At 35.2% G+C, this 27740-nt stretch overlaps 1 protein-coding gene across 9 annotated transcripts in view; it reads right to left on the reverse strand.

Moving 5' to 3' along the window:
- The window catches only part of MAPK8 (mitogen-activated protein kinase 8), a 100377-nt gene that overhangs the window by 7570 nt on the left and 65067 nt on the right, over positions 1-27740 (reverse strand). For 6 of the 9 annotated variants that reach the window (XM_032837989.1, XM_032838013.1, XM_032837997.1 and 3 more), the window contains 8 exons: positions 27153-27282; positions 21097-21155; positions 20869-21007; positions 8974-9139; positions 5015-5086; positions 3523-3705; positions 3067-3191; positions 2484-2547 (listed from right to left, as the gene is read on the reverse strand). In XM_032837989.1, coding sequence (XP_032693880.1) covers positions 2484-2547; positions 3067-3191; positions 3523-3705; positions 5015-5086; positions 8974-9139; positions 20869-21007; positions 21097-21155; positions 27153-27282 — 938 coding nt within the window. Of the gene's footprint in view, positions 1-2483; positions 2548-3066; positions 3192-3522; positions 3706-5014; positions 5087-5451; positions 5524-8973; positions 9140-20868; positions 21008-21096; positions 21156-27152; positions 27283-27740 lie in introns of all 9 variants that reach the window. The other 3 variants (XM_032838033.1, XM_032838052.1, XM_032838059.1) reach the window with 3 other exon arrangements.

Consider the following 27740-nt stretch of genomic DNA (forward strand, 5'->3'; position numbering starts at 1 on the left):
AGGCCGTATGTGCCTCCTGCCCTGTGTTCTTCTATGTCAAGTATGATGCACCTTGTGAGTCTGAATGTCTACTTCAGAAGAACCTTCTAGTGGATGTTACATCACCATTATTCATCTTCTTTGGGTCATGGAATCCTGTGAGAAGTGCGTAAGAGCAATGAACCCTCTTCTAAGAAAAATGTACAAGCAGAACATGTTCAAAGAATTTGAAGGCATTTAACTTCTTAAATTAAACTTATAAAGAATCTAATTATAAAGTAAAATAAGTGGACATATAGGTATGAAAAGGAGCTAAAGACAGCTAAGTTTATTTGCTATGGTAATCTTTTTGGTCTTAGAAGGAGAAAAATAGGAAGTCTGGATAGAGGAAAGAATGGAAGATGCTTTTCTTGAAAGAAACAAAAAGGAATGATAAGTATTTCAAATAGGAGGATTTTTTTTTTTTTTTTTTTAAAGAGAAAACAACACCTGTTTGTGAAAAGGTATTAGGGCATAGGAACCAAAGCTAATCAGGAGTACTAACTAGGCAAAGCATAAGTTAATGGTTCTGGCAATGGGCTTTTCTTTTTGTTATAATGCTAAAACTCTTAAGCAGATCTTAAAAGGCAGTTTGTGGGTAATTGAACTTCACTTGGACTAGGAGAAAAAGATAGAAAATAAAGGTAAACATGTTTAGAGTAATCAAAAATCACAGATACATCTTTACACACAAAAATACAGCTGACTGCTGAGCAACACAGGTTTGAAATGCATGGGTCCACTGATACGTGGATTCTTTTTTCAATGAATACACATACAGTACTGTAAATGTATTTTGTCTTCTGACTTTCTTAATTTTTTTCCCTAGCTTACTTTATTATAAGAATGCAGTATATAATATAAATAATGTAAAAAATATGTGTTAATCAACTATGTTATTAATAAAGCTTCCAGAAAACAGCAGATTAGCAGTTGTTTTGGGGTAGTCAAAAGTTGTATGTGATTTTTCAACTGTGTGTGAGTCAGCACCCCAACCCCTGTGTTGATGGGCCAACTGTACTATGCTTCACTAATTTTAAGATGCACTTTTTCTAGTTTAATAGCTATGAAATGGAGTTGTATCTTATAATCAATGATGCAGTGCAACTGCCAGTGTTTTCTTTTAGAGGTATAATTATGTGTTTCACGACTGGTGGCCTATTAAGAGTACAAGAAACACATAAATGTCAATTGTAAATATAATGATGTATAAAAATATCAGGTAAGATACTTTAATATATACTTTGGTCCACAATTATATCCTTGTACATTACTTATTACATATACAGATGTACTAGGTTCTACTCAATTCTATCATTCTGGTGAAGTCTATAGAGTCTAACTATATGTTTCCCAAAAGTTAACTCAGAGAAAACTAATCTTGGTTATTCCTAAGAAAAAAGGATCAAAATCCTTCTTCCCAAACAGATTCACAGATGGAACACTTGTTCAGGTTTATACCTCCCCACGACCATTAGCCTTTCCAACTATTTAGGTACTTAAGCTCTTAATAACATGTCTCCATTTTAAGATCAGGTAAAGAAGGGACCAAGCGACCTGTCCAAAGTCACATAGCTAAAAGTGGTCAAATTACTAAATGACAACAAATCAAAAGAAAGTAAACAGGATCTAAAAATTGTCTGCCTCAATGATCCAGTGAATCTTCTAAAGAAAGAAATATTTTAACATTTCTATAACAGTGCATTATTAATGTTTACCCACATTCTCAAAGTAGAACTACTATATTAGATCCACAAAGATTAAAAATTAACTCATTCTGTTGGTGAGGGTGGGAGTAAAACAGACATTCCTACACAATGCTGACAGAAATACAAACTGCTATAATTTCTTTGGAGAGTAATCTGAAAATACTTGAAAAAAATCCTTTGGCTTAGCAAATCTCTTTGTAGGATTTTTCTTACAGGCATGTTATTTATTACATGTGCACAAGAAGACTGCAGAGTTGTCTGTAACAACAATAGACTGGACAGAACTTAAAGCTCTTCAAGAGGGAGTGAATACAGAAATTATGACACAGCCATCAACAGAATACTAACCAGCTATTAGACCAAATGAGCCAGATATGTGGGGCAAGACGGAATAATCTCAAAGATAAATGATTATATCAACACAGTAAGTGTGCACAGTATACAGCCATTTGTGATTAACACAGGGTGGGAGAGGAAAAGAGGGAGAAACCAAACACAAGTTTGTATATCTGTACACTATGGAAGAATGTAAATATTCTAGAAAGCATCAAATGTGCCGTGGTGGGAAACCTGAGAGATTCAGATTAAGTCAGGGACAGAGGAGACTTTCTACTTCTGTAAAAATGTTAACAATCTTTTTACCAAGTATCAGTTATGAATAATAGAAAGTATTTTTAATTTCCTTAACATGAATAAATCAATATAAAGATCCATAAGCTCTTTCAGTTTCATCTCTGAGAATCTGGTGAATGTTACCTTTCCATTCTTCTATTGTATGTTCCCTTTCATCTAACTGCTTGTCAGGTATCTTTGGTGGTGGCTGAAAAACACAAGGCAACGATAACTGAGTCAGTTTATTAGGAGTATATAAATTCTTTATAATTATTTGAATTATTAGCCAGACAGAGACTTTAAAAAATACATCATTAGACCAACACTGACCAATCATCAACAATCTTCTTACAAAGCTAGTTTTAGAGGACATTTCATGGCAGGAAAAAAGATCTTTAAATGTCTTTTTCTTTTCTTCTAGTTTTTGAAATTGTCACGTTTATATCACAGAATCATGTTATGCTTTGGACACAAAAGTTCGTTTTGTAACTAGTTTTCCCAAAGTGCTCAACATTCTAGCGCATCACGTACTAAAGCAAAAAGGCAAAAAACAGTGGGATCTAACTTTGTGTGTAGGGTGCTTGGAAATGCTCATTAACTTAAGATGCTATTCATGCAAAATCAGAAAAACACCACAACCATTTATGTATATTTTTAAAATTAAAAAGTCTCCTCCAAACCTATCTTTAATTCAATATATTCTTCAAACATTAAGAAAAGAACTTACAGCTTCTGCTTCAGAAGGATCATACCAGACATTGATATATGGGTGCTGGAGAGCTTCATCTACAGAAATCCTTTTAGATGCATCAATTACCAGCATTTTGGATAACAAATCCCTTGCCTGACTGGCTGTAAAAATAATGATGTTAATGTACATGTTTTTCATAAAAGTTTTTAAATAAATTTTAGAAACTTGAAACTATCATTTATCAAAAAGTGTATGTTTTAAAAAGAATAGATTTTACTACAAAATCGTGCATATGATCAAAAAAATAAAAATAAAATAACAGAAAAAATGAACTAAAACCTTCCACTTTGTTCCCCCACCCAGAGAGAGCACTGGGTTATATCCCTTAAGAACATAAATACATACACATACACACACACACACACACACACACACACACGACAAACACACACACCTCAAATGGGACTAAATATACATGTTTATAAAAAGTACCTTTAAGTTTGTTGTGTTCCGAGTCAGCTGGGAAAAGTACATCGGGGAAGAGTTTCTCAAAGCTATATCCAGCATACTTAGGTCTGTTTTCAACATAAGTCCTTACTGTTGGCTGTAGTTTCTTCATGAATTCAGGGCATGGTGTTCCAAGCTGTTCAATAACTTTATTCCACTGATCAATATCTAATATCAAGTAGCTAAGAAAAATATTCTGTATCTAATGTTCAACACATTAGCCATAGCTATATTAAAATAACAAGAAAATGGCAATTTAAAAAATCCTAAGAAAGAATGTGGCAGTTATAAATCTTCTGTCTTATAGCCACTTTGTAAAAGGCAATGACTGTAGATAGGATCAATTAATAAGCTTTGTTAACCTTACTGTATGTGTGTAACTACTAATACTGATTTCCATTAAAAGAGAAGCTTAAACCCACAAATTCTAAATACAAATGATAAGTGACTCAAGGAATAAAGATAATTACTACCCACAGGACTCTAAATTTAAACTGTACACAATTCTAGAATACCAAATCTATCTTTTTTTCCAGATTATCAGAAAATGTGAATGCATTTCCTGGAGGATAAGAAATTATAATCTGTCCTACATTTTTTTGTTTTCTGCACTAACAGAAAATAACCAGTAGCAATAAAAATGATGGCTTTAACAAAAGTGGCATTTTCTTTTACCATTCTTTGTTTAGCTTATGTTAATTAAAATGTTTTTAAAGCTCTAAATTTAAGACAATGAGACTGCATTTTGGTAAGTCGTGAGGTTAAGATTCTCTGGTCTTTTTCATCCTAGTCTTTATAGTCCAAGTCCTTCGTGCAGACTAACTCAAACTTTCTTATTATAACCCAGTAAGTATGGCTTTTCCCATTCCTCCTCCTACAACAATTCTAAGTGTTACTAACTGATAAACACATAACAGATCACTGTTAATAGAAATACTAAAACTAGTCTGATGAACAAAAAGAATGGTTCCAAATCTACTCACCACAATATAAAACTATTACTGCTAAAATTCTCAGATGAAAAAAATCAGTATGTTATGTTGAGCAATGAGACAACAACCAAAAGCCACAAAACACACAGGACATTAACAAAAGAGGAGGTGGCTGGGGGAACAAAAGGATGAACAGAAGCAAAAGACAAGTCTAAAATTCATATTAAATCCTAAGTACTTCTAGACTTACTCAAGTGTATAATTATTAGAAATTTTAATGCAAGCCATGATTTTTGATTTAGGTTAAACAACTCAAAGCCAGCAAGTAATTGTGGATAATTAACTTGAGCAGTTGTCAGAATTAACATATAAAACAATAAATGAGGGAAAGGAAAGTCTATGTCAAATAGCAGGTGGTATTTTGAAAGAGTAATTTAACAATATTTTATTATTAGGGAGCGACAAAACACTATACCTGACCAAGATGAAGTGCTATCATACATTTGACCTTTAGAAACTACATTTTAGGCCAAAGATAAGGATACGATCTGTACCTGGGAACAAAACACCACCTTTGATCATTTCTCCCATGATGCACCCAACTGACCAAATGTCAACTGAAAACAAAATGCAATGACATTAACATAAAGATTTTGGTTAAAATTAAAAAAAAAAAAATTTAAACATTAAAAAAAATCACATACACCATGTATACTTTAAAATTATAGAAAGCAGTATAAAATAAAAATGAATGACAGAGAATGTGCTCTAACTACCAGCAGAGACTGTATGTCCTACTGCCAGATGCAGCCTACAGATAGTTCGGCTTCTTGTCTCAACAATTTTTGAACTATAACAGCCACAAACTTTATATTTGTTTAAAGAAACCCGTATGTATGAATGTACTATATTTATTTTCATTAGAAAACATAAAGAAGTTTATCACCTAACTAATTTAACTGCTGCAGCAGCACAAGGATACAGTCCCTTCCTGGAAAGAGGATTTTGTGGCAAACCATTTCTCCCATAATGCACCCCACAGACCATAAATCCACTATATGTTTGCAGCACAAAAGAAGGAAAAGCAAAGCAAAACGTCGTTAAAATCAAAGAAGCATAATATGACTACATATATAAAAACTGCAAAACATCACAAAAAGAAAAAAGTGATTTTAATTTTAGCTAATGGAATAATTTAAAACACAAAATATTTTTCAAAAGGCTTTGACTCACAAAAGCAAATGTGAAGTATATAGCCTTTTAACTACATATCTAATTTTAAAGTGAGAGCTATGCACAGAAATCACATAATTGATAAATCTATACATTCTGTCTCTAAAAATTGTTTATAAAATATGAAACAACTGAATACATCTTTGCAAATAAGGCTGAAAATGAACATGAGGCAGCAAAATTTAAAGTTATTTAAATACTATTTTGAAGTTCAACTGTGCATTATACTCTCTCTTTAAGTCAAATTAAAAAAAAGCATGAGCAGAAATAATCTAGTATATTAAAATATTTAACAGAAAAATGTGTTTCTATGAGTCATTATAGTTAAAAAGTTAATTAAAAGCTCTTCAGAAATTTTCAAACTGGATTTCAAACTGGATAATTTTATTTGAAAAGTCCTATGTTTATTCTGAATTAAAAGTTATTGTTTTCTTGGCAATGTCATGCTACTTTTACCCTATTATCCCAAAAGGAACAAGTGCATAAAGAATGAACAAATAATCAATGAAGAAAACTTTGTAAAAAAGTATATTTTATGTTTTCCACCTAAAGGTTTTTAAACCCATAAAACCAAACTGTTTTGGTTTAAGAAGTTAGTTTTCATTGGATTTAATATTTTCCACAGATTTATTACCTAAAAAGGTCTCCTCGTTGACCTACTAACCCTCATTAACTTTTAATGGGAGCTCTAATCAATGCTGAAAAGAATCTGCTAGACCAAAAAAAAAAAAAAAAAGGCAATTTGGAGATCTCCACTTGGTTCATTAATACACCCTGACATTTTATATCTCTGGTTTGAAAATTTGGTTAAAAAAAAGAGGAGGAGGTAGCTAGATTCATTGTGGTGATCACTTCATAATGTATATGATAACTTGAATCACTATGATGTACACTTGAAACTAACAATAACATTATACGCTTATTATATACTTCAATTTTAAAAAAAGAGTAGGTGGTTGCAGTTTAATAGAAGAGGGGAAGAATAAGCAATTTAAAAAGAAAGCCTTAGAAACTTCCATTTGTTTTTGAAGTTTCAAGATCCTTTTTAAGAGCAAAAGAAGAAAGGGGAAGAAGTAAGTGTTAGGGAGAGGTGCCCATGCTGGTGGACTTATGAAATCAGAAGTCTGTATTTTCTAATAAAGTTAGCATACAGAGACTGCCAGCCCATTAAACAATTTTAGTAACAAAGGTGGGAATAAATTTTGGAAATCCTGTAGAACTAAAGTTTCTTTAAAATTTCTTATTAAAATTCATATGAATCTACATGATTCAACTTTTAAGAATAAAATTTTAGAGGAAAAGGTAATACTCATAAACCAGTTCAGAGAACAATTCTCTTCCAGGGTTTTGATTTTTGGAATAAATCTACCACAGTAAATTTTCCCTATAGATTTCAGAGAACGACAAACTTTAAATATCCAGGACAAAATTTATGTAGGTAACCTTAAGAAAAACATTTTTTTAAACAAATTTCAAAAGCTGCAAGCATGAGAAGATATTGTCTGGGTTAGTGAAAACTTTCTCAAAATATGGTATAACTGATTCAAACACAAAGCTAGCTTTAAATGGCCTAGCTGCTTACTCTATTAGTTTAAATATATTCCATTGTATTACAGTTTGCAAAAAGCTTTATGGTAGCTTGCAATAAAAGACAAAACAAAGTTGTTAAAACAAGTGGGGGTGGGATGTTACTGAAAGAAGGAAGTTCTAATGTTTAACCTTACTGCTAATGCTATCATGATTAAGCATTATATTTGATTTTGTTTCCTGAGGCAAAAAAGGGCAATTAAGTGGTCTATACAATTCCCATCTAAGACAGGAAAGCATGTCACTTCTTTATACGATAGTTTGTCTTGGTGCTAATTTCTGGTAGGAAGCTATCTCCAAGATCACATTTATAGGACACTGAGTGACACAGTATCTGTGAAAATTGATAGCTTTATAGCAAATGCAAAAGCAATCTTCATGATTGTGACTGGAAGTCTCATTTCTCAAAAGAAAAGAGTCCAATACTAAATCCGACTCACTGAATTCTAAGGTATAAAACAATTTTAGAAAGTAAGAAAATATAACAGCATGTTAAAGAAAAGAATAATCATAAATACTTAAAGTATTTATTTTTAATTAATTCAGAAAAGCAAAGGAAATTAAGCTAAAATCCTCAGTTCAATGTTGTCTTTTAAAAAACACATCTTGAAGGGGCGCCTGGGTGGCTCAGTGGGTTAAAGCCTCTGCCTTTCGGCTTGGGTCATGATCCCAGGGTCCTGGGATCTAGCCCCACATCGGGCTCTCTGCTCAGCGGGGAGCCTGCTTCCTCCTCTCTTTCTCTGCCTGCCTCTCTGCCTACTTGTGATTTCTGTCTGTCAAATAAATAAATAAAATTTTAAAAAAAATAAAAAAAATAAAAAACACATCTTGAAGACTGAAGTAATAGTTTCTTGATTCAAAGTGAACCGCTGTTTCAGATTCCTTGCTAAAAAACACACCTAAGGTCCTATTCTAGGGAGTATTTTGGATGAAATTACCAGATTTCAAAAGTTATAGTTTAAGTCCATAATAATCCTGTGCAGTTTATTTACATCCTAAATATCTGAGATTCAACAAAACTCCTTAAATTACATGTATGTACACACATATATAGAACATTTTAAAAAATACGTGAATACATGCCTGATAATTTTCTTCAACCTTGATTCTAATGCTGAAATATTTAATTGAATATACCCACATAAAATAATGCCATCTTTGTAAGGTGGGACACAAGGCTTTGATGAAATACTGTTTCTTCTGAAAGATCACCTTAATTAATTATCTCATCAGCTCTGCAGATTGGCCTCACTGTAGCTCTTAAAGTTTATACTAAGTGTTATAACTTTAGTTTCGTAAGGTTGGAAGTATGTTCAAATTATCACTAATGCAAAGTAGGATTATACTAAAGATAAACTGTCAGTACACCATATACTTCCTTGAGCCCCTGTTAGAAATACTCATTTTCAAGTTATAGGCAAGTGAACGGCATATATGTTTTAGGAGCCATAGCAATAAATCCTTTATCCAGTTGTAGTGTTGATAGTTATGTACTTATATTTAAATAAACAGGGGCCCCAACTTTTTCCAAACATTTATAACAAAATTTATAGTTACTTTCAAACTTTTGATAAACATTTCAGTGATACATTTAACTTCTATGCACTTCAGCTTAAATATTTACACAAGAAATCTGATAAACAAAAGCAAAAAACGGTATTTCAAGTAAATAGTGTTTGCTGACCGTTTTCTTTGTAGCCCATCCCTAGGATGACCTCAGGTGCTCTGTAGTAGCGAGTCACTACGTAAGGTGTCATCATAAAACTAGTTCCTGCAGTCCTGGCCAGTCCAAAATCAAGAATCTTCAAAGTGCAGTCTGATTTTACCACGATATTACTGGGCTTTAAGTCCTTCAAAATATTAAAGACAGAAAGTGACTGCTATGATATATACAAACATTTTACAGTTCACAAGTTATTAGATCACTTTTCAAAAAAAAGATTTTATTTATTTATTTGACAGACAGGGAGTGAGTGAGTGAGCATGGGACGGGCCAGAGAGAGAGAGAAAATCTCAAGGAGACTTCTTACTGAGCGGGGAGCCTGACATGGGGCTCCATATCATGACCCTGAGATCATGACCTGAACTGAAATCAAGACTTGGACGCTTAACCCACTGAGTCACCCAGGTGTCCCACTATTAGATCACTTGTAAAACAATTCCTGATAACTACTATAATTTCTCTCATTATAATCAACATTACTACTCAGATTCATCATAACAGGCAATTCTGAAAAACTAGCTTCATGGCATTTTTCACTTATGAATACATACATACACATTAGAGAATTTGTAATGTTTTATTTTTCTAGAAATTGTGATTAGCTAGAAATTATCAATGAAGTGCAATAAAAGCAATTTGTAAGGCATTTCGAAGTTATTATAGTAAAAAGAGAATCGTTAAGCTAGCATTTATGCTCACTTGTGTACTAAATTACCAGATTTTTAAAAAATCTCATTTTTAGGGCAGCCCAGGTGGCTCAATTGGTTGAGTGCCCAACTCATTAATTTCAGCTCAGGTCATGATCTCAGGGTCATGGGTTCCAGCCTGCGGGCTCTGCACCGAGCAGGGAGTCTGCTTGAGATTCTCCCTCTCCCTCTGCCCTTCCCTCTGCTAGTGTGTTCTCTCTCAAATAAATAAATAAAATCTTTTAAAAAATGAGATTTTTTACAAAATACATTATCTCAGCAAAGTAACACAGCCTGTTCAAGAATTACATATGGCAAGCTTTGATACCACTTCAGTGTCGACTGTGATGGGTAAAGACTGATGGCTCTTTATACTACTGCATTCTAGCCTAGAAATAAGATTCCAACCTTAAATACTTTATTTTGGAAAGGTTAAGAGCACAATACAATTTTTTTAAGAAATAATTTTTATCAAGAAAAAACAGTTAAAAAAATGCTTCAAAAATATTGCCTGAAATTCATCTTTGTATAACAATCTATACCTTTCTACAGATGTTACTAACATTGCTAATTATATATGAGAAGAATAAGTTAATTTGTATAAATCTGTGGCAGAGGAAATAGAACTAACTTAATATTCCAACTTCTCCCCCATACATACATACATACATACAGCTTCCTTTACATGCAAGGCCTAACCGTGATTAGTTCTAGTCAAAAGGATGGAGTGGGAGCAAAGAATAGAAGGGCCATGCACAACATCCTGTCATCTCTTCCTCTGCTTTATTGATTAGTGCCATTCCAGGTGGACCAGGTGGACCATTCCGTCAGCTGAGGTTGTTGAGCACCTAAGTAAGGCAGAATCCTTTCCCCACCATGATCTGCCCTGGACACAGAGTATGGAAAATAAACCTTAGTTGTGTTAAGCTACTGTAAATTTAGGGTTTGTCACCTTGGCATAGCCTAGTGGTAACACTGTAATTTATAATAAGAAATACATATTTGGTCTTTGTCCCAACTACTGACACAGAGCTCCTAAAACCCTTAGAATTATCTAAAAGGTAAGAGCAAAACAGATGAAAGGAGGGCCTTTTGTTATTCATAAGAAGTCCCTTTCCAGGCACCTGGGTGGCTCAGTCAGTTGAACACAGGACTCTTTTTTTTTTTTTTTTTTTTAGGACTCTTGATTTTGGCTCAGGTCATGGATGATCTCAGAGTTGTGAGACTGAGCCCCACATGTCTGGCTCCAAAAGATTCTCTCTCACTTCCTCTCCCTCTGCATCACTCCCTCTCTCATCCCTGTACTCCTGCTCTTTAAAAAAAAAAAAAAAAAAAAAAAAGTCCCTTTTGACCATACAGGAGTTTATGATATGAGGTCTTTTGGAAAGTTCCAAAGGATGGGGGCTGGTTGCGGGGGCGGTGGGGGTGGGGTTGGGGGGTGGGGAAGACAACAAACTAATTAAAGGGTTGGAACTTCTAGCATTTCTTAGCCCACACCTCCAAGGAGAAAGAGGGCTAAAGCCTGAGTTCCATCATCAAAGGCCAATGATTTAATCAATCATGCCAGGTAATGAAGTCTCCATAAAAAAACAAAAGGACTGGTAAGGAGAACTTGTAGGTTGCTGAACATGTAAAGTGCTGGGAGACAGGTACACCCAGAGAGGGCATGGAAGCAGTTCCCCTTCCCATTTACCTTGTCCAATACCTCTCTCCATCTGGCTGTTTTTGAGTTATGTCCTTTGTAATAAACTGGTAATCTAGTAAGTAAAATGTTTTCCTGATTTCTGTGAACCACTCTAGTAAATTAATTGAGCCTGAGGAGGGGGGGTTTTTGCAAACCTCTGAATTCCAGCCAGTAGGTCAGAACCACAGGTAACAACCTGGGATTGAGATTGGCATCTGAACAGCCAGCACTTGTAGGACTGATCCCTTAACCTGTTGGATCTGATGCTATTTCCAGGTAGGTAATATCAGGATTGAGTTAAAATACAAGACACCCAGCTTGTGTCCAGAGAACCTGGACTTGCTTGTGCGGGAAAAACTACCACACATTTGGTATTAGAAGTAATAATATAAGAGTAAAGGAGACACCTAGAAATGTTTCTCCTTTAAACCTGTCTATTCCAACCATAAGTGACTCTTAATCTCACAAAACAAACTGAGGGTTGCTGGGCAGAGGGGGGCTGGGAGGGGGGGGGTTATGGACATTGGGTAGGGTATGTGCTATGGTGAGTGCTGTGAAGTTTGTAAACGTGGAGATTCACAGACCTGTACCCCTGGGGGAAAAATATATATATATATATGTTTAAAAAAAATAAAATTATAAAAAAAAAAAAACCTGTCTATTCCAACACTGAAATTAGTGTCAGAAATGGGGTGTTACTATTATGAACACAGGATCATAGCTTAGCAGCTTTAGCAGCAGGCAGCAGGGAAACTAATACCAGAGGTTGGACATGCGATTCAGGTTATGTAATAGCAATACATTTCATGATACTGCCCCTTGCAATAACTTGGAAAGCACAGCACTTGCATAATTAACCTGAAACTCTAGAACAAGGGTTGACAAATTAAGGCCTGTCTGTTTTTGTGAAGAAAATTTTATAACACAGTCCTGCCCATTTAACCACATACTGTATACAGCTGCTTCTGTGCTACAATGGCAGGAGTTGAATAGCTGTGAGACTCTATGACCTGCAAAGCCCAAAATATTTACTATCAAGACTTTATAGAAAAAGGTAGCTGATCCCTGCTCTAGAAGAGATTGGAAAGCAAAACTTTAGTAGTGTGTTGGTGGCTACTGGCAGCATTTGAAAGAATTGGCCAGTTTAAAAACAGAAATGAAAGGGAATCAGAATCTAGAATTTTAGGACCTTGCCATTCTAGAAAAATTAAATGTTACTAAACCCTTAAAAAAAAGGGCAGATTGTACAGTAAATCTCTTACCCACCAAACTCAAGATATAGATATTCCTTGACTTCATAATGGGGTTATGTCCCAATAAACCCTTGTAAGTTGAAAATATCATAAGTTAAAAATGCATTTAATACACCTAACCTATCAAACATCATAGCTTAGGCTAGTCTACCTTAAACATGCTTTGAACACTTATCTTAGCCTATGTTGGGCAAAATCATCTAATGCAAACCCTATTTTATAACAAAGTATTGGAATATCTCATGTAATTTATTGAGCAGTGTACTGAAAGTGAAAATCAGAATGACTCTATGGATACAGAATACTTGTAGGTGTAGCTAACTGGGAGCTGTGGCTCACTGTTGCTGCCCAGCATCAAGAGAGATTAGTGTACTACATACTGCTAACCCAGGGAAAAAAAAAATCAAAATTCAAAGTATGAAATGCATATCACTTTTCACACCATTGTAAAGTAAAAAAATTAGGTTGAACCACCATAAATGACCACCTGTACTCTTCCATTTTATTAATGAGCCTTGAGAGATTGTTGAGGCAATCAAATGTGAGGGAATATGATGTTCACCAAATCTAAAAAATATACTTGAATTGATTAAATACACTTGATTTAGCTTGGTTTCTCCTCTGCTATCTTTCACCATGAGAAAATCATGTGCCTCAGGGAGCCAGCCACTCCTTCAGCTTGGATGCTGAAAGCTGAACAAGGACAAACCCTGTCTGACCCCATGATCTGGAGCAGTGCCACACAACCAACCTGCAGAGCCCTGAGCAAGCAATGTTATGTCAAGCCACCAATACTTTGGATTTGTTTTTCATGCATTATTTGCACATAATAAATCTGAAAACCCTTGAGGGAAAAAGAACTGCATTCTTTCAGTTGATGAAAATGTCTCAGATTTGCCAACAGAAAAGCCTGAACGTTTAAAGGCAGACATGAAGTCAAAGATAAACAGCCAGGGACTAACAAATATGCTATGAAAATAACTGAATTAAAAAGAAGGTTTCTAAGTTTCTGAGAGAGCTGTACTATCAAAAACTCCATTAGGCTGTGACTTTTCTAGCCTGAAAACAATGGTTTTCAATTCAGGGCAATTCTGCCCCCAGGGGATAGTTCGCAGGGTCTGGAGACATTTTTGTTTGTCACAATTGGGGAGTACTGGTGGCATCTAGTGAGTAGAGGCCAGGAATGTGCTAAACATTCTACAGTACACAGGATAGCTCCTCAAAAGAAACAACTCTTCATTCAAATCATCAACAGTGTCAAGACTGAAAAGGACTGCCTTAAAAGGACACTTGGGCCCCCAATCTTGTACAGATAGTAAGCTAAGAAAGCTGAGCAGACCCCAAGGAGAACACATTTTCCAATAACCACTTTAGATATACTCAAAAAGACAGTAGAAAAGAAAGACTCTTCACAGAGTGGAGCCAGGTACTATACGAGAACAGTGGACAGAGCATTCCTTGCAGAAATGAGATTTAGGGACTAACCAACCCTCACCCCCACTTTCCCCAAAGGAAATGACACAGTGTCTTCCCAACAGAGTGTCTTTTTAAAAATAATTTTAAAGATGTATTTATTTGAGAGAAAACGTGTGTGGTGGGACAGAGAGTCTAGGTCAAGCACGGATCCCAATACAGGGCTTAATCCCATGATGCTGAGATCATGACCTGAGCCAAAACCAGGAGTCAGATGCTTACCTGACTGTACCACCCAGGGACCTCTGCCCAACAAAATTCAAATTACAAATGACCAGTGACTAAACTTTTCAATTTCCCAAATGGGACTGTTTACTGGATCTGAAGTAGAGATTACGCTCCATCGCTTTGGAAATAAATACCTTGACAGACTAGGATTTAGGGTTATCTCCCCTAACCAGGGGGTGAGTGTACTATGTGTAGAATCAAGGGAGCAAAGAAATGTTTGATGACCAGAAGGGAAGACTGTGACAGAGACTAATGCTCACCACCACTCTGAAGTCTGCCTTTCACATTTTCCTGTCCCTTATAATTAGGCAGGTCCTCGTGTTCTGCCAATGGGCTCAGAGCAGAAGTGATGTGTGTCACTTCCAGGCCAAAGCACAGAATTGGCAATACACTTGGCTTTCTCCTCCCCTGAAACAATGACCAGGAACTATGCACATGGTGGAGACTGGGTCTCTGAGTTACTGTGTGGAACCCCATTCCAGTCCTGACTTGTACTAAAACCCTAAGGGATATTTTACCAGGCAAACCATCTTAGACCACAGAGGTATTAGGCTAGGGTGAAGGGTATTTAGACTTAGCAGTAGACCAGAGAGATGAGTATCAGTTGTGGCCTCAAGACACCTATAGGAGTGGGTGTGACCCATTAAACTTCTTGTAAGTTACTTAAGGAACAAACATCAAATAAAACCCTGGAGGAGCAGTCTCCAGAATTTACTGTATGAAGGAAATAGGAACAAGTGACACCAGAGATGTCCTATAGTGAGTCCTGAGGTGCCTGTTCTGATCCTTGGTTCAGGATCCCTTCCAGCTGCTAGCAGTATTGGTTGCTGAGTTTTCAGCAAATCTCTCTCCTGGAATTGTCTTCAGATACAGAGAGCCACCTTTTCCAAGGTCATGCTGCTCCTCAAAGTCCAACTGAGTCACCAGCTGAGGACTCTGGAATGACTGTATCTAATTCAATTTTTCCCTCTGTCCAGTATTACTTCCTTTACTCCCTTAAAAGATGTCGATGCTGAGGGGACTCCCCAACAAACTTCTTATGTGTATATCTTCTCCATCCTAGAGATTGTTTCCCAGATATCCTGACCTAAGATAAAGGCACATTCCTCTTCATAGGTAACAAATCCTCGCATATCTTACTAGCTCAAATTTATTATGTAAGTTTTCTATAGTTGTACTGTATTTTAACCACTTTATCCATCTACACTAAGGCAATATGTTAAAATATCCCAATTGTATCATGTTTGTATAATTCTTCTATTTTCCACAGTTTAAGGTTTGTGTATTACAACTCCACTGCATATATAATGTTCTTGACAGTTACTTATCCACATAGTAGATTACATCCTTTTTCCTCATAAAGTCACTGAAAAATGCTTTGTCTCTGGCCCCACCATATTCAGTGCAGTTGATTAAATAGAATCATCCTTGTTCTCTTGTTTTATTTTCCCAGTACATCTTTGCCAATAACTTTGCTTTCAGTCTTTGGAAGCTAGCTACAATTGTTTGCATTACAGAAGCACAGTTGTTGTTGGTATTGTGTGTCAAATTTGAACTCTGTTCCTTAAGGGGTTAATCCCCCTTACCCATTATGTTATATACTGGTCTTCTGTAATTTAATGTTTCCTTTTTAAGTTTCTTTCTATTTCTTTTGTTTCCTCTTCTATCATGTAGTCTGTGATTTCTGTTTTACCCACCTGCTAGCCCCATTAATCTGAAAATTTTCTATTTGGAAGGTTTTACTTACTAAAATCAAATTAACTTCCATGGAAGCAGATTACTGTCCTGGCCCACAGGGCAAAAGAAACTCATTAGCTTCATACAATATATAATGGGATGAGGAAGATAATATACTTCTCCATGTAAAGAGAATATATATATTTCTCTTATGTTGCCTAAAGATGGCATTAAACATAACATTATAGCAGTTGCATAGGCTATACAGCAATTCAGTTAGAATGATAACTAAGAATAAGCCTAAATAGGGGCGCCTGGGTGGCTCAGTGGGTTAAAGCCTCTGCCTTCGGCTCAGGGGATGATCTCAGGGTCCTGGGATCGAGCCCCGCATCGGGATCTCTGCTCAGCAGGGATCCTGCTTCCTCCTCTCTCTCTCTCTGCCTGCTTCTCTGCCTACTTGTGATCTCTGTCAAATAAATAAATAAAATCTTAAAAAAAAAGAATAAGCCTAAATATCTCACATACATAATTGTTATAAAATAGATAACTTGAGCACAAATCTCTGTATTCATTTTGAGTTAGGTTATTTGACACAAGATAGCTCAAAGATATAATTCACTGAATTACATATTTTTCAAGAAATTCCTCTCAAATTAGATGCTATTCTTTTCAAAGAATAAGCTAGAACTAAAACTAAAATACAAAAATACATGTCCACACAAAAACCTGCACACACACGTTCATGTCAGCATTGCTCATGATAGCCAAAAAATGGTTAGCAAGCCAAATGTCTCTCAAATGAATGGATATACAAAATGTGGTATACATCCATAAAGCAAACTATTATTTGACAATAAAAAGAAATGAAGTACTGATACATGATAAATAGATGGACGAACCTTGAGAACACTATGCTAGGGAAAAGAAGCCAGACACAAAAGACCACATTATGTATAAATAATTCCATTTATATGAAATATCCAGAATTGGCAAATATATGGAGATAGAAAGTAGGTTAGTAGTTGTGTAGGGCCAGGGGTGAAGGGAGTAACAGGAACTGAAGGCTAACAAGTACATGATTTCTTTAAGATTGGTGAAAATGCTCTAAAATTATATTGTGGTGACAGTTGTACAACCTTTGAATATAATTGCACACTTTATGAACTATATGGTATGTGAATTACATGTCAATAAAGCAGTTAAAACACAGATTACAAAAATATAAACTGTTTCTGTATATATGATAAATACAACTCTGATACTCAATTCTATGTAATTGGTAATGACAGTAGGATATTTTATATACTACTTCATTTCAGAGCAAAACTAAGTTTATACCACTTCACATAAATCAGTGAAATACAACTTTCCCAAATACAATTAAAGGAAAATGGAAAATGGAAGAGTAGACTGCTCCACAGAAACACCAAAAAGAGCAAAATGGACCAGAAAAAACTTTTTCAGAAATCTGGAAAACAGTCAAATGTTCACAACAACCAAGTAAATGCAGAATCAAGAAAAAGGCAACTTAAAAACAAGAGGAAAGGGGCGCCTGGGTGGCTCAGTTGGTTAAGCAACTGCCTTCGGCTCAGGTCATGATCCCGGAGTCCCGGGATCAAGTCCCGCATCGGGCTCCCAGCTCCATGGGGAGTCTGCTTATCCCTCTGACCTTCTCCCCTCTCATGCTCTCTCTCTCAAATAAATAAATAAAAATCTTTAAAAAAAAAAAAAAGGAGGAAAGATGTGTGGTGTTTTCACTAGCCCTTGTCCCACCCATCTTCCTGGTTGGGTGGGAGGGTCTTGAAGAAAGCAGCCTGCATTCTCACTGTGGGACTCTAGATTGGGCTAGACAGAGGGCGTTTCTCAAAAACACTGTGAGGCAAATAAATAACCCATTATGCCTGTGACAAAACATTAAAGTTGAAGAAAACATGACATGGCATACCATCAAGTGTGCAAAATATGCATAATGGAAGTCCCAAATAAGAGGCAAAAAAAAAAAAAAAAAAAAAACCCAGAAAAAAATGACTGAAAACTTACAAATTTATGAAAGACATAAATCTACACATTCAAGCTATTCAGTGAACTCCAAGGATAAAAGCAAAAGAGATATGCACTGAGACACATTTTAAACTGCTGAAAATCAAACACAAAAAGAAAATCTTAAGAATCAAGAGAAGCAACTTGTTACTTGTAAGAGATCCTCAATGAAATTAACAAGTGATTTCTCAGAAGAAATCATACAGGTCAAAAGGCAGTGAAAAGATACATCTAAACTGCTGAAAGAAAAACAATGCCAAACAAAAATTCTATATCTCCTTCAAAAGGACACTCAACAAACAGTAAACTGAAGCTGTAAGAAGAAATAAAAAATACTAGTAAAGGTAATTACATAGGTATACACAAAGGTCAGTATTACTATGTTTAGGGCTTCTAACTCCTATATTTTTCCAATATGATTTAAAAGACAAATGCATTAAACAATAATTACATTTCTATCTTATTGGGCACACAGTGTATAAATATGTAAGCTACAACACAATGGGGGAAGAACAGATTGTATATGGGAGTAGAGTTTTTGTGACGATAAAGTGGTAATAATTCAAAATAAATTGTTATAAGTTAAAGAGACTAATCACAATCCCAATGGTAGCTTTTAAGAAATACTCCCTCCAAAGATAGGAGAATATGTATTTTCTAAGCACACATGGAATATTCTCCAGAACAGACCACATGTTAGGTGACTTAACAAGTCTCAACAAATTTTAAAAGATGGAAATTATACAATGTATCTTTTCTGACCACAATGGAATGAAGCTATAAATCAAGAAATAAGGAATACTGGAAAATTCACAAATTTGTGGAAATTAAACAACATACTCTCAAACAACCAAAAGGACAAAGAACAATTCATAAGGAAAATGAGAAAATACTTTGAGATGAATGAAAATGAAAACACAACACACAAAAATTAAGGGAATACAGAAAAAGCAAGCTCAGAGGACAATTTCATAGCTGTGTTATGAGCTGCTAATAAGTCTGTGTTATTTTGTTATGGTGGCTCAAGAAAACTAATACAACGTAAGTAAATAGGAAGACACTCATGGGTGTCCGTGAATTGGAATACTAAATATAGGTTAAGAAGACAAAACAACCCAAGCAATCTACCGAGTCAATAAATGAAATCTTTATTAAAATTCCAGTGGCCTTTCTGCAGAAATGGAAAAGCTGATATTCAAATCCACATGAGTCACAAGGAGCCCTGAATAGTCAAAACAATGTTCAAAAAGAAGAATAAAGTTGGAGGGTTCATACTTTCCCATTTTTCAAAACTTACTAGATGGCTACAGTATCACTTTATCTATTTTTTTTCTTTCACTGATTGTGCTTTTGGTACCATTTGTAAGAATTTACTGTCAAGTCATTAAGGTTTACCCTTATATTTTCTTTTAAGAGTTTTATAGCTTTAGCTTTTATGTTTAGGTCACTGACCCATTCTAAGTTAATTTTTGTGTATGGTGTGAAGTAAGGATCCAAATTCATTCCTTTGCTTGTGAAAATCCAATTGTCCTAGCCCCACATATTAAAGATACTTATTTTTTCCCAACTGAATGGTCTTTGACACCCTTGTTGAAAATTCCATAGGTAGGTGATTTTATTTCTGGACTCTTAGAAGTTCTCTATTCAACCAGTCTATGTCTGTGTCCTTACAGCAGTTCCACATAATTCTGATACTTGAATTTCATGAAAACTAAAAACTTTTGTGCAACAAAGGATATCAAGAAAGTGAAAAGACAATATACAAAATGAGAGAAAATATTTACAAATCACATATCTGATCAGGGTCTAGTATCTTATATATATTATACTTATATAATATATAAAGAGTTTCTATAATTCAACTTATATATATGTATATATATAGTATATAAAGAACTTACATATATAATATATAAAGAACTTCTATAACTCAACAATGAGAAGACAAAACAACCCAATTTAAAAAAATGGCCAAAGGTCTTGAACAGACACTTCTCCCAAAAACAAATACAAATGACCAACGAGCATATGAAAACATTCAACATCCTTAGTCATTAGGGAAATGCAAATCACAAGGAGATACCACTTTGTACTCACTAGGATGGTTAGAATAAAAGCCAGCAAGTATTGGCAAAGATTTGGAGAAATCAGAACCTTCACACATTGCTATGGGGAATGCAAAACGGTATAGCCACTGTTGAGTACAGTTTGGTAGTTGTTCTAAAAGTTAAATATATAATTACCATAGGCCCCAATCCTGGGAAGATACTCAAAAGAATTGAAAACAGGAACTCAGACAAATACTTGTATATGAATGTTACAGCAGCACTATCCACAAAAGCTAAAAGGTAGAAATAATGCAAACGTCTATCAGTGGATGAATGGATAAACAAAATGCAGTACGTATATACATTATTATATCATTCAGTCATAAAAAGGAATGAACTATTGATACATGCTACAACATGAATGAGACTGGCAACATTATGCTAAGTTAAAGAAACTAAACACAAAAGGTTACATATGATTCCATTTATATGAAATATCCAGAAGAGATAAATCCACAGTCACAGAAAGCCAACTGGGATGAGGCCAAGGGCTAGGGAGAGAGAGATGGGGACTGATTGCTTAATGGGTATGAGGATTCTGGGGGCAATGAAAATATTTTGAAATTTTGTATCAGTGGTAGATGAGCAATGTTGTGGATATAGTAAATGTCAATGAATTGAACCCTTTAAGATGGTTAATTTTATGTTAGGTGAATTTCACCTCAATAATTTAAAAAAAGAATATGATGATTGTTTTTTCTACTAACCCGATGAATAATTCCAGCAGAGTGAAGGTGCTTGATTCCACACAGCATCTGATAGAGAAGGTAGGACATTCTCTCATGATCTAGTTCCATCTGAATCACTTGGCAAAGATTTGCATCCATGAGCTCCATGACTATGTAACTTCATGGGTGAAAAAAGATGACAGCTAAAGTGTACAGCAACAGTCTAAGAATAATGTATAAACACAAAATTTTAATTATCACACTTACACATCTTGAAATTCTTCTAGGGATTTCTGTGGTGTGAAAACATTCAAAAGGCCAATTATCTGTGGCAAAAGCAAAGAGACAGAAAAATTAGACAGCACTACTACTAATAATACTTTCATTTAGGAACAACAAATACATGGGTTAAAAAAAAATCCATCGTCAGTATAAAAATTTTGAAATCTTATGTTCTAAGACCAAGTACTCTCTCTTATTTTACATATTAAAACTTTACATCCAGGGATTGGGGGTAGGGAGGGAACCAAAGCACACAGGATCTTTAGGGAGGTGAAAATATTCTGTATGGTACTATAATAGTAGATATTATGTCATTACACATAGGTCCACACCCAAAGAATGTATAACATCAAGAGTGAACCCTAATATAAACTATTGACTCTGAATAATAAGGATGCATTGAGTGATTATAACGAATGTACCAGTCTGGTGGGGGGGTACAGTAATGAGGGAGGCTATGCATGTGAGGGGGCAGGGGGTATATGGGAGATCTCTACACCTTCCTCTCCTTTTTGCTGTGAAGCTAAAAATGCTCTTAAAATAAATAAATAAATAAATAAATAAATAAATAAACCCTATCAACAGAAGAGCTCCACATACCCATTCCATTTATGAATACTCAATTATCAAGGATCTATATTATACAATTCTCTATAAAATTTGTAAGCAAATTTTAAATATCTTCTATCAGCTCTTATCTAATTTAATACCTGTATATAATCTCAACCCTCCCTGTAACATCCTCAGTTTTCATAGTACTGAACTTACCCAGTTTTCTTCATTCCCAAACTATTCACTGGTTCATCCAGAGACATGCCCTCTTTCCCAGCATTCTGTCTTTCTAATCCTTTTCTTTTCTCTACCTGTACCTTATTACCTATATTACACAGGCAATATATGTTGTTGTTGGGTTTTTTTTTTTTTTTTTTTTTTGTTTAAACATCTCTATGTGGATAATTTCCAAATGTACATTAAAAGTCCTTGCTCAGGGGCTCCTGGGTGGCTCAGTGGGTTAGGCCTCTGCCTTCGGCTCGGGTCATGATCCTGGGGTCCTGGGATCGAGCCCCGCATCGAGCTCTCTGCTCAGCAGGGAGCCTGCTTCCCTTCCTCTCTCTCTGCCTGCCTCTCTGCCTACTTGTGATCTCTCTCTGTCAGGTAGATAAATAAAAATCTTTATTAAAAAAAAAAAGTCCTTGCTTAGTTTGTAAGTCTCAAATATATATTGCCTATATATTGCCACTTCACATGAAAATCTCAAAAATATAAAATTGAACTCATTATCATTCCTATCCAAACCCTTTACTTTTCCAGAGTGCCTCCTCTTTTATAAGAGAAGGTTCAGTAAAAGAGAAGGCTCACAGTGATTTTTTACTTTTTCAGTATTTGCACCATAATAAATGTTGAAAAGAATACTATCCCATTCTTCTGTCAGCTGAACTTTAACCTCTTCTTCCCATTCCCTGTGCTACTATATAGATAGAGGATTTTAACATCTCATCTAGATTGTTCATGCTATAATTACTTCTAACATTAAGGTTCCCTAAACAATGGTTTCCATTGTATTGCTTACAATATGGTGTAAAAAAAAAAAAAAAAAAAAAAAAAAAACCAGATCATATTACTGACCTCTTCAAAAACTTAATGCCAGAAAAAAAAAAAAAAAAAATTCCAAAACTCCCTTGCAATACATTCAAAGCCTTCCTTCCAGGACAGAACATCAACCCAGTTCATCTCCTGTTAAACTCTCTATTAAACTTGACACTTTAGCCATCCTAAATAAGTTTAAACAATGTTATCTTTTAAAAATTTTCAATTGCCTTTAAACATACTCCTCCCTGTCCTTGTCACATTTATCTAATGAATCCAGTTACCTTCAAAATTGATTATGCAGCCTGACAACCTCTAGTCCTTGACAGGTTGCTGAATATTTTCTTTACTTAGTCCCCACAATATCTTACATGTTATCAAGGCATTTAACACAGTGTCATGTAGTCTCGTTTTCAAGCCTCATCCCTATCACACCAAGATCTTTGTTAGAAAGAATTATTCACTTTTTCAGCCCTGGCACCATAGGGAGGTACCTGACCCACATTTTTAAAACATTTGTTGACAATTAGGGAGAGGAAAGTTTTTCTAGACCAACTTCATGGGACATAATCTATGTCATTCGTCTAAGCATAAAGCTTTGCTTACAGAAGGCAATCAAATATTTCTTCAGTGAATAAAATCAGAAAAATAATTTCCAGATCAGAAAAGGTCAAACAAATTTGTTTAAGATAGGGAAAGTGATAATAAAAATGCATCTAGCTGCTCTAAATGAATTAATTCCTGACTCCTAGATAGATGAATGCACATCTAGAGACTCAGAGAAATAGTAAAACTCTTCATATCTGAGAAATCCTATAGTAGAAGAGAAGTATTAAAGAGGAAGAGCGTATATGGGGCGCCTGGGTGGCTCAGTGGGTTAGGCCGCTGCCTTCAGCTCAGGTCATGATCCCAGGGTCCTGGGATCGAGCCCCGCATCGGGCTCTCTGCACAGCGGGGAGCCTGCTTCCCTTCCTCTCTCTGCCTGCCTCTCTGCCTACTTGTGATCTCTGCCTGTCAAATAAATAAATAAAATCTTTAAAAAAAAAAAAAAAAAAAAAGAGGAAGAGCGTATAAAGACAAGAGATTAGTGGTTGCTTAGAGCCAAGAGGGGTGGGAGATAGGAAAATGAGAGCTAAACAATATGGAGTCTTTCTGAGGTGATGAAAATGTTCCAGAACTATGGAAAGTCACATATACCAGTGAATATACTAAACCATTGAATTGTACACATTAAATGAATAAACTGTACAGTATGTGAATTGCACCTCAATAAAGTAGTTATAAAATAAAAAATGAAGACACCTGTCTTACTTTTCAAAAAGGAAAGTAAAGGAAATTATATCAGTCAAAGACTGGACAGTCAAACAAAAGTCAAGGACTGATTAAGTGGTCGATATATAAGTACTCTGAGAGAAGTAACACTTACTAGGAGCAGGTAAAAATCCACTGACAAACTGTACTTCCTTCTGTGAATAAAACGACGATGACAACAAAGAATAGCAGCAGTAGACCAGAAACATGAAAATATGAGGATCTCAACAAGGCATCATAATATCCATGTGAATAAGACGAAGAATTCAGGCGAGATGGGTAATTTTTATAGTTACACATGTCGTTTTTGTGGTATACCCAAGGGTCACTAATGAACTAATGCAGCAATTACGAAGGCGTCCTGAGCAGAACTAGGATGCGAAACTAGCAAGTGAAAAGTCAGAACAAAGGAAAAAGCAACCCCCAACAGTCTGGGCAGAGAAACCAGATTTCACATGTGGAATTCGAGGGAGGAACAGGAAGTACTATACTTAACTTCCAAAACCAAAAGACAAAAAGTAAAAGATGGGGGGCACCTGGCTTGCTCAGTCAGTACAGCATGTGACTCCTGATTTTGAGGTTATAAGTTCAAGCCCCAAGTCAGGCGTGGAGCTTATTTAAAAATAAAATCTTAGTAAAAGACGGGAAAGATGTGATCTATTAGCAGGCCTGTGACAAAGAATAACTTGCTAAGACAATGTGAATCAAATGGTGACCTGATTTCTAAATAGGATTATAATGTCCATGGTTAAGAGGAGATAACATGCCTCAGTTATCTTGGAGAATTCAATCAGACATGAAGTACTGTGTGCTAGGTGACATACTAAAGTATGTCTGGAGATAAGTGACCAAGTTGAAAAACAAACTCAAAAGCATCCATGAAAACAGTAGGAAATGCACAACGATTTGAATGTATCTAGTATCACTGAAGTATATGCTTAAAATGGCTAAGAATAGTGAATTTTATATTATATATATATAAATATTATATATATTATATAAAATATTTATATTATTTTATCACAATTAAAAAAAAAAAAAAGAGGTGGGAAAAAACAGAGATGTTTAGACCAGCGAAGAGATTATCTGTGTGAAACATGAAACTGCTGAAAAGGCAAAACATTACAAAAACGTCTATCCATTAGGAGTATAAAAATTCCATTGTTATTTCTGGTTTCTCTATATTGCTGACCCTTGAACAACATGGGTTCAAACTGTGTAGGTACACTTATACATGGACTTTTTTGGGTAAATATAGTACAGTACTGTGCGAGAATTTTCCTTATGATTTTAGTTAACATTTTTCGTCTAGCTTACTTTAAGAACACATATAATACACAAAATATGTGTTAATTAACTACTTATGTTATCAGTAAGGCTTCCAGTCAATAGTAAGCTATCAGTTGTTAAGTTTGGGGTTGTCAAAAGTTATATGCAGATTTCAACTGCACATGGGGTTGACATTCCTAACTCCCACATTGTTCACGGGTCAACTATATTTAGTTTTATATTCATTCTCTGAACAAATATATTTTGAACATCTACTCTATATCAGTACTCTTGTAGGTGCCAAGGGTACTGCTTGCATGGACCCTGCCATCCCCATCAGAGGGTTAACTATGTGAAACAGGCTTTCCATGCCCTCCATCTAGTCGATGGAACCAAGTTGTTTTGCAGTCACCGAGGCTCAGGAAATAGAAGTCATTGGCCATGTACCCAATGCAAAACTAAGCAATATCACCACCATCATTGCCATGAAACAGACTACAAGGGGGCATGAGCAGCTAGCTCTATCTGAGGGCAGGAGGCCATCAGCAAAACTCTGACAAGCAACATGGCTGGCTCCCATCTAGAACAAGAATGGCTAACACGACTTGTTCTCTATCACTGACTTTAATCTATACCTCTTTTTAAATGCTGTTCTTTCTCTCTGGGAGGCCCTTTTCCTTCAACAATCCAATTTTTACCCCATTTTAAAGAATTAGTCTAAAGCCATGTTTTCTCAAAGCTTTCCCATTTCATGAAAGCTCATGCAATCTTCTCTCTCCTGAAATCTCAGCACTTATTTTCCATCTACCACAATTTGACAAACTTCCACTGCTTTATAATATTTGATATTTCATTATGTATTTGTCTTCAAAGTAACACTATACGTTATCCCAAATAAGAAGCCTCTTCAAAGTAACACTATACGTTATCCCAAATAAGAAGCCTCATCCTTAACTTCCATGAATTTCCCCCCTCAGTGACTAGTCTAGTAACTCCAGCACATAGAGGCTTGCAAAGTTAGCTCTCAAAATGTTGTAAACTGTGTTATCTGCAATCAGAAAGCACTGAGCTTATTTTATTTTACAAACTCCTTTGGACAAATACCACAAGACCTCTCCAGTCAGATGCTTTTGGTTTAGTGCTTCATAAAACTCTCCCTTGTATAATTCACTCCTAGTTTATTTCCTCTGGGCTGAGAGAGATCAGTCCATTAAAATAATCATAAAAGCATGCTTAATTAAGTTTAAAAAAGTGTAACTATGTCTTCTCAAAATAAAAGTTGTATGTTTAAGTCATTATAATCATTAAGGAAAAGGAATTAAGGATATTTCCCTAATTTCATTTAAATATTTTTTCAAGTTTCTGCTAAACTGCTTTATAAAATCACAGACTATCTTCAACCTAAAGTGACCAGTGAGTATCAGTATCACTTTAAAAAGTGTGAGTAGGGTAGGGAGAAATGATTTGAATTTTGTATCTTATATTATTGAATAAAATTCCACTGTCAAAGTAAAATGGGAACAATTTCATCTCTGTGCTAAGGCTGGAGTTTTCTGAAATGTCAACCTGACAGAAAACAAAAAGTAGAAAATGAGATCAAGCCTAAATAAAGTTCTGCTAAAACACCTACTTCTTTTAAAACCCCCTTTGCAAATTAAATGTCAGAAAACTATACAATCTAAATTTCAGAAGCTGTCTTCTTTTGATATAATTTGAGAAAAATTTTACAGTGTAGATATACATCCCTTTTAAATAATGTTTCAATCCAGAAGAATTTAAAGCACCTAATATATTTTTTAAAGTTTTTGTTATGTATTCATGAACAAATCTTGATTTCATCTATACTTAAGAAATTTTCTAAAATGTTCACTTACATTTTTGTGATTAACACATTTCATAAGAACTAGCTCTCTGTAGGCCCGTTTAGCATGAGTCTGGTTCTGAAATGGCCGGCTTAGCTTCTTGATTGCAACATTTCTTTCAAGAATGGCATCATAAGCTGCACTGTAACAAGAAATTCAAAACCAACAGAAACCTTTAAAATGTACAAAACTGAATTTATGAAACATTCATGCAGATTCCTTACTTTCTCCAAAGATAAAATGCAACTGTATCAATTTCCAATCTTTGATATTCAACATGTTTCTTCTATACCTATTACAGCATATTCCAACAATGTATAGCATTGTTAACTGTTTCTTAAAATGCTAATATATTCAATGGACTGTGAAGACAGACACAGTGCTTGTTCATTGGGTGTCCTCCAAGATCCACCTAGCATACAATGGGCACTCAATGCACAAATTTTTAATGAGTATTCAGGTCCAATACATAGCTTCAAGCCTAAGGGAATCCTTCACCCTGTACCAACATCAAGGAAAGACAGGATTAAAGAATACATATGGTCATAAGTTCTACCCAAATACTTGCTGAAGAATTCTACATAAGTAGATCACTTACAT

This window comes from Lontra canadensis, unplaced genomic scaffold (assembly GCF_010015895.1).
Source record: "Lontra canadensis isolate GAN:19392208 unplaced genomic scaffold, GSC_riverotter_1.0 scaffold3, whole genome shotgun sequence".
NCBI classification, from domain to species: domain Eukaryota; kingdom Metazoa; phylum Chordata; class Mammalia; order Carnivora; family Mustelidae; genus Lontra; species Lontra canadensis.